Source organism: Nansenia antarctica (genome assembly GCF_963989245.1).
Source record: "Nansenia antarctica genome assembly, chromosome: 10".
Lineage (NCBI taxonomy): Eukaryota > Metazoa > Chordata > Actinopteri > Argentiniformes > Microstomatidae > Nansenia > Nansenia antarctica.
Genome location: NC_137680.1, coordinates 25,151,456 through 25,156,455, shown reverse-complemented (window position 1 = coordinate 25,156,455; position 5,000 = coordinate 25,151,456). Strand labels below are relative to the sequence as shown.

Below are 5,000 nucleotides of genomic sequence, written 5' to 3'. Positions count from 1 at the left end.
ACAAAAACAAGCTGTGTTATTTGACTAGCGAGTGTGTCGTTGATTTTCAACAACGCTGAAATGTATTTTACATTCTCTCTCTCTCTCCCCCAGCACACGTTCCAGGCTAACCTTCATTATACACACATATTTTTTTGTGGTTCTGCATGGTTCTTTAATATATGCAAATAAAAGATTAGTAACTACCATTATAGTTATACAAAAAGATTATTAAAAACTGCATGTATAGTTATGCTAAATTATTTGATTTGCACATAATATATCATTACTAAATTGTGTGTGTGTGTGTGTGTGTGAGTGTGAGTGTGAGTGTGTCTGTCTGTGTGTGTCTGTGTGTCTGTGTGTGTGTGTCTGTGTCTGTCTGTCTGTCTATCTGTCTGTGTGTGTGTCTGTGTGTCTGTCTGTCTGTCTGTCTATCTGTCTGTCTGTGTGTGTGTGTGTTTCTTTGGGGGAGAATCCTGATGTTTTGGTGTGTGTGATGTAACAACCGTTCCCTCTCCCCCACAGCTCTGTTCTACAGGGAGTGTGTGTGTGTGTGTGTGTGTGTGTGTGTGTGTGTGTGTGATGTAATACCCGTTCCCTCTCTTCCACAGCTCTGTTCTACAGGCAGTGTGTGTTGGTGTCCAGGACAGAGGTGTCTCACGACACACACGTGTTCCGGTTGCAACTGCCGCGCGGGACGCTCATGCACGTGCCTGTCGGAAAACACGTCTACCTCAAAGCCCTGATCCAAGGTACACCTGAGTTAGCCCCCTCCCTACACCTGAGTTAGCCCCGCCCCTCCCTACACTTGAGTTAGCCCCGCCCCTCCTACACCTGAGTTACCCCCCCTCCTCCTCCCTACACCTGAGTTACCCCCCCTCCTCCTCCCTACACCTGAGTTAGTTAGCCCCCCCTCCTCCCTACACCTGAGTTAGCCCCGCCCCCTCCTCCTCCCTACACCTGAGTTACCCCCCCTCCTCCTCCCTACACCTGAGTTAGCCCTGCCCCTCCCTACACCTGAGTTAGCTCCTCCTCCCTACACCTGAGTTACCCCCCCTCCTCCTCCCTACACCTGAGTTACCCCCCCTCCTCCTCCCTACACCTGAGTTACCCCCCCTCCTCCTCCCTACACCTGAGTTACCCCCCCTCCTCCTCCCTACACCTGAGTTACCCCCCCTCCTCCTCCCTACACCTGAGTTAGCCCCCCCTCCTCCCTACACCTGAGTTACCCCCCTCCTCCTCCCTACACCTGAGTTACCCCCCCTCCTCCTCCCTACACCTGAGTTAGCCCACCCCCTCCTCCCTACACCTGAGTTACCCCCCCCCCTCCTCCCTACACCTGAGTTACCCCCCCTCCTCCTTCCTACACCTGAGTTACCCCCCCCTCCTCCTCCCTACACCTGAGTTACCCCCCCTCCTCCTTCCTACACCTGAGTTACCCCCTCCTCCTCCTCCCTACACCTGAGTTACCCCCCCTCCTCCTCCCTACACCTGAGTTACCCCCCCTCCTCCTCCCTACACCTGAGTTACCCCCCTCCTCCTCCCTACACCTGAGTTACCCCCCCTCCTCCTCCCTACACCTGAGTTACCCCCCTCCTCCTCCCTACACCTGAGTTACCCCCCCTCCTCCTCCCTACACCTGAGTTAGCCCACCCCCTCCTCCCTACACCTGAGTTACCCCCCCTCCTCCTCCCTACACCTGAGTTACCCCCCCTCCTCCTCCCTACACCTGAGTTACCCCCCCTCCTCCTTCCTACACCTGAGTTACCCCCTCCTCCTCCTCCCTACACCTGAGTTACCCCCCCTCCTCCTCCCTACACCTGAGTTACCCCCCTCCTCCTCCCTACACCTGAGTTACCCCCCCTCCTCCTCCCTACACCTGAGTTACCCCCCTCCTCCTCCCTACACCTGAGTTACCCCCCTCCTCCTTCCTACACCTGAGTCCCCCCCTCCTCCGCCCCTACACCTGAGTTACCCCCCCTCCTCCTCCCTACACCTGAGTTACCCCCCTCCTCCTCCCTACACCTGAGTTACCCCCCTCCTCCTTCCTACACCTGAGTTACCCCCCTCCTCCTTCCTACACCTGAGTTACCCCCCTCCTCCTCCCTACACCTGAGTTACCCCCCTCCTCCTCCCTACACCTGAGTTACCCCCCTCCTCCTCCCTTTTTTTGATTGATTGAAAACTTTATTAGAAGATTTGCAGAAGTAGGTACATGAAAGTACATATTACATACAAGGTCAACTAAAAGGATAAAAAAAACAAGAAAGCCACTGGCTTATTTCAATTGGGGTCCTTGATTCTCAATTCATCGTTACATGTAAGACAGACAAAAAAAACTAGTACTATCTACAAGATAATACAGACAAATAACTATTACTATCTACAAGATAAACATACATCCATCATGGGAAGAACAATACAACAAAACATAAGGTATGTACAGCGGGTAGGACAGGTGGGGACATACACCACAGGTGGGGGCGGGGGACAAAACACAAAGTATGTACAGTGGGTAGTTCGGGTCTTTTAATCAGATTTTTGATTTAATTTAATTTAATTTTGCCATTTAGCAGACCAGGGTTTCCGTTAGAAAAAATTGCCGCCGGACATCGTGTCCGGGAAGATTTCGATTTACCGGACAAACGTGATATATTCCGGTCATCATATTAAAATAAAAAAAAATAAAAAAATAAAATAAAAAATTCTAATATAGCTGTTTGTCGCGGTGATTACTGTTGTGTAGCGGCCTATATATGCCATTTAATGTCTATTTCTCATCCGATACGATTAGATGCGAGCTATATAATATATAATAATATAACATGATTCGCATGCGCGCTATGCCATTATGTCCAGCGCTGAACGGGCGCCTCACTGGGAACTGAACAGACAGCATCGATCAATGAACAGACTCCACATTACGTTAACTGAAGTTTGTTAAATTGTTTGGGATTAATGTGAGTTTTCTATTTTCTCTTTCCAGTTTTACCCTTTTTTTAATCAATAAAACAACGTCATTTCTATAACCAGGTCTCGCTGGTTGGGAAGGCATTTCGTTTAGCTGCCTGTCAAATCATACTTAATCGGACTCGGGAGTATGTCAATGAGGAGAACATAACTGTTTATTGAGAAACAATAGGCAGGCTGGGATACGTATATAAAGAAATACCACAATGTCTAGATGTATAACATTTTATTGAACAGTGCAAGCATGTAGGCTTCTGGCGTGACATCGTACCCCTAATGTTCTTAGGGCTTGTTTGAAAAGCTTAGACTGAAAGTTAGTGCCCTGGTCAGATTGTATAACAAGAGGAAGACCGAATGTGGAAAAAAACGTTGTTAAAGCTTTCACCACTGAGCTGGCTGATATGTTACGCAACGGAACAGCTTCGGGAAAACGAGTAGCAGCGCACATAATAGTAAGCAAATACTGACTTCCACTTTTAGTCCTAGGCAAAGGTCCAACACAATCAATTATTACACGTTCAAATGGCTCCCCTATAGCAGGAATGGGATGCAATGGTGCGGGTGGAATGGATTGATTAGGCTTACCCGCCATCTGACAAGTATGGCAACAGCGGCAGTGCTTGGCAACATCCGCCTTCAGTCCGGGCCAAAAGAAATGTTTCAATATCAGCTGATAAGTTTTAGTTATACCTAAATGTCCTGACCACTGGCTCTCATGTGCTACAGATAACACCTGTTGTCTATAACCCACAGGCACAACCACTTGTTTTACAGTATTCCACTCACAACCATTTGCATTAGGAGGAGACCATTTACGCATTAATATCCCATCGTTAAGGAAATAAACTACGTTGCCCCCTATTTCAGATTCCTCACTAGCTGCATGTAAAAAACATTTGTTTAATGACTGATCAGCTACTTGAGCGACACGCAATCGCTCGCCGGTTACAGGCAGAGATAGGCTGTCAGCGGATGGTATGGTAGGACTCGGGGAGGATGGTAACTCTACCACTTTCTCCCTGGGAGAAGCTGAAACAATCGGGTTCTCATCCCTTTCAGAAAAGGCTTGCATAATCACACTATCACAGAGAGAAACATCGCTATCCTCCTCTCTGCCTCGACTCGATTGTGCACGAGTTATAGCGCACACCGGAAACAACCGCTGTTTCGCATAGGCAGCCTACACATTAGGAGTCATCATCATGCCGGTGTCAAATCATATCATAATAAAATAAATACATAGCCTATATATTCGTCTTTTTTAAAATAGAAGGAATCAGAATGTGAACTTTAGCGAATTGTATTCAAATTGTGCTTAGAGGGAATTATTTTCACCGGACATTTATGTCCGACGAGTTTTCAATTTGTCGGACTTCAACAACTTTTACCGGACAAAGTCCGGGAATTACCGGTTAACGGAAACCCTGTAGCAGACGCTTTTATCCAAATTGCAGCCTCCTGTAAATGTTTTTTGAGAGTGGTTTTGAAGGTGGGCAGTGTTTTGCACTCCTTTAAGATTATAGGAAGGGCGTTCCACATTTTTACTGCATAGTTTGCAAACGAGTTTAACCCCTTGTTTGTGGTGCAACGCGGTTGAACGTGGTTCGTGGAGCTTCCTCTGGTGTTGTATGTGTGGACGTTGTTCACTTTTTGGAAGTATGTTGACAGGTACTTGGGTGTCTTTGTGGTGTAGCGTATCTTGAAGACCAGGCCCAGTGCAAGCTGCTGCACTCTGTCAACTACTCGTAGCCAATCAAGGCTCAAAAAATGAGCAGCGGTTAGATGTGTCCTAGGGTTGAGGCCTAGCAGAAGCCTAACCAGTTTATTTTGGGCTGTCTGGAGTCTTGTTTTATGGGCCTTTGTGGTCCTATAGTACCATGATGTTACGGCATAGTCGAAGTGACATTGAATGAGAGCTCCTGATAGGGTCCTCAGTGTGTTTTTACTGACAAGTGAGGATATCCTGTACAAGAATCTAGTTCTATGGTTCACTTTTTTGATTACTTTTGCTGCCATTTTATCTCCGGAAAGATTTGCCTCTAAGATGG

The 5,000-nt window shown here is 47.5% G+C and overlaps 1 protein-coding gene across 1 annotated transcript in view; it reads left to right on the top strand.

Annotated features, from left to right (window-relative positions):
- Positions 1–5,000, top strand: part of cyb5r4 (cytochrome b5 reductase 4) — a gene marked incomplete at its 5' end in the record, with an annotated part of 32,853 nt that overhangs the window by 17,831 nt on the left and 10,022 nt on the right. Inside the window, one exon of the mRNA XM_080541117.1 lies at positions 594–734. Within this exon, the coding sequence (XP_080397243.1) occupies positions 594–734 (141 nt within the window). The remainder of the gene's footprint in view (positions 1–593; positions 735–5,000) is intronic.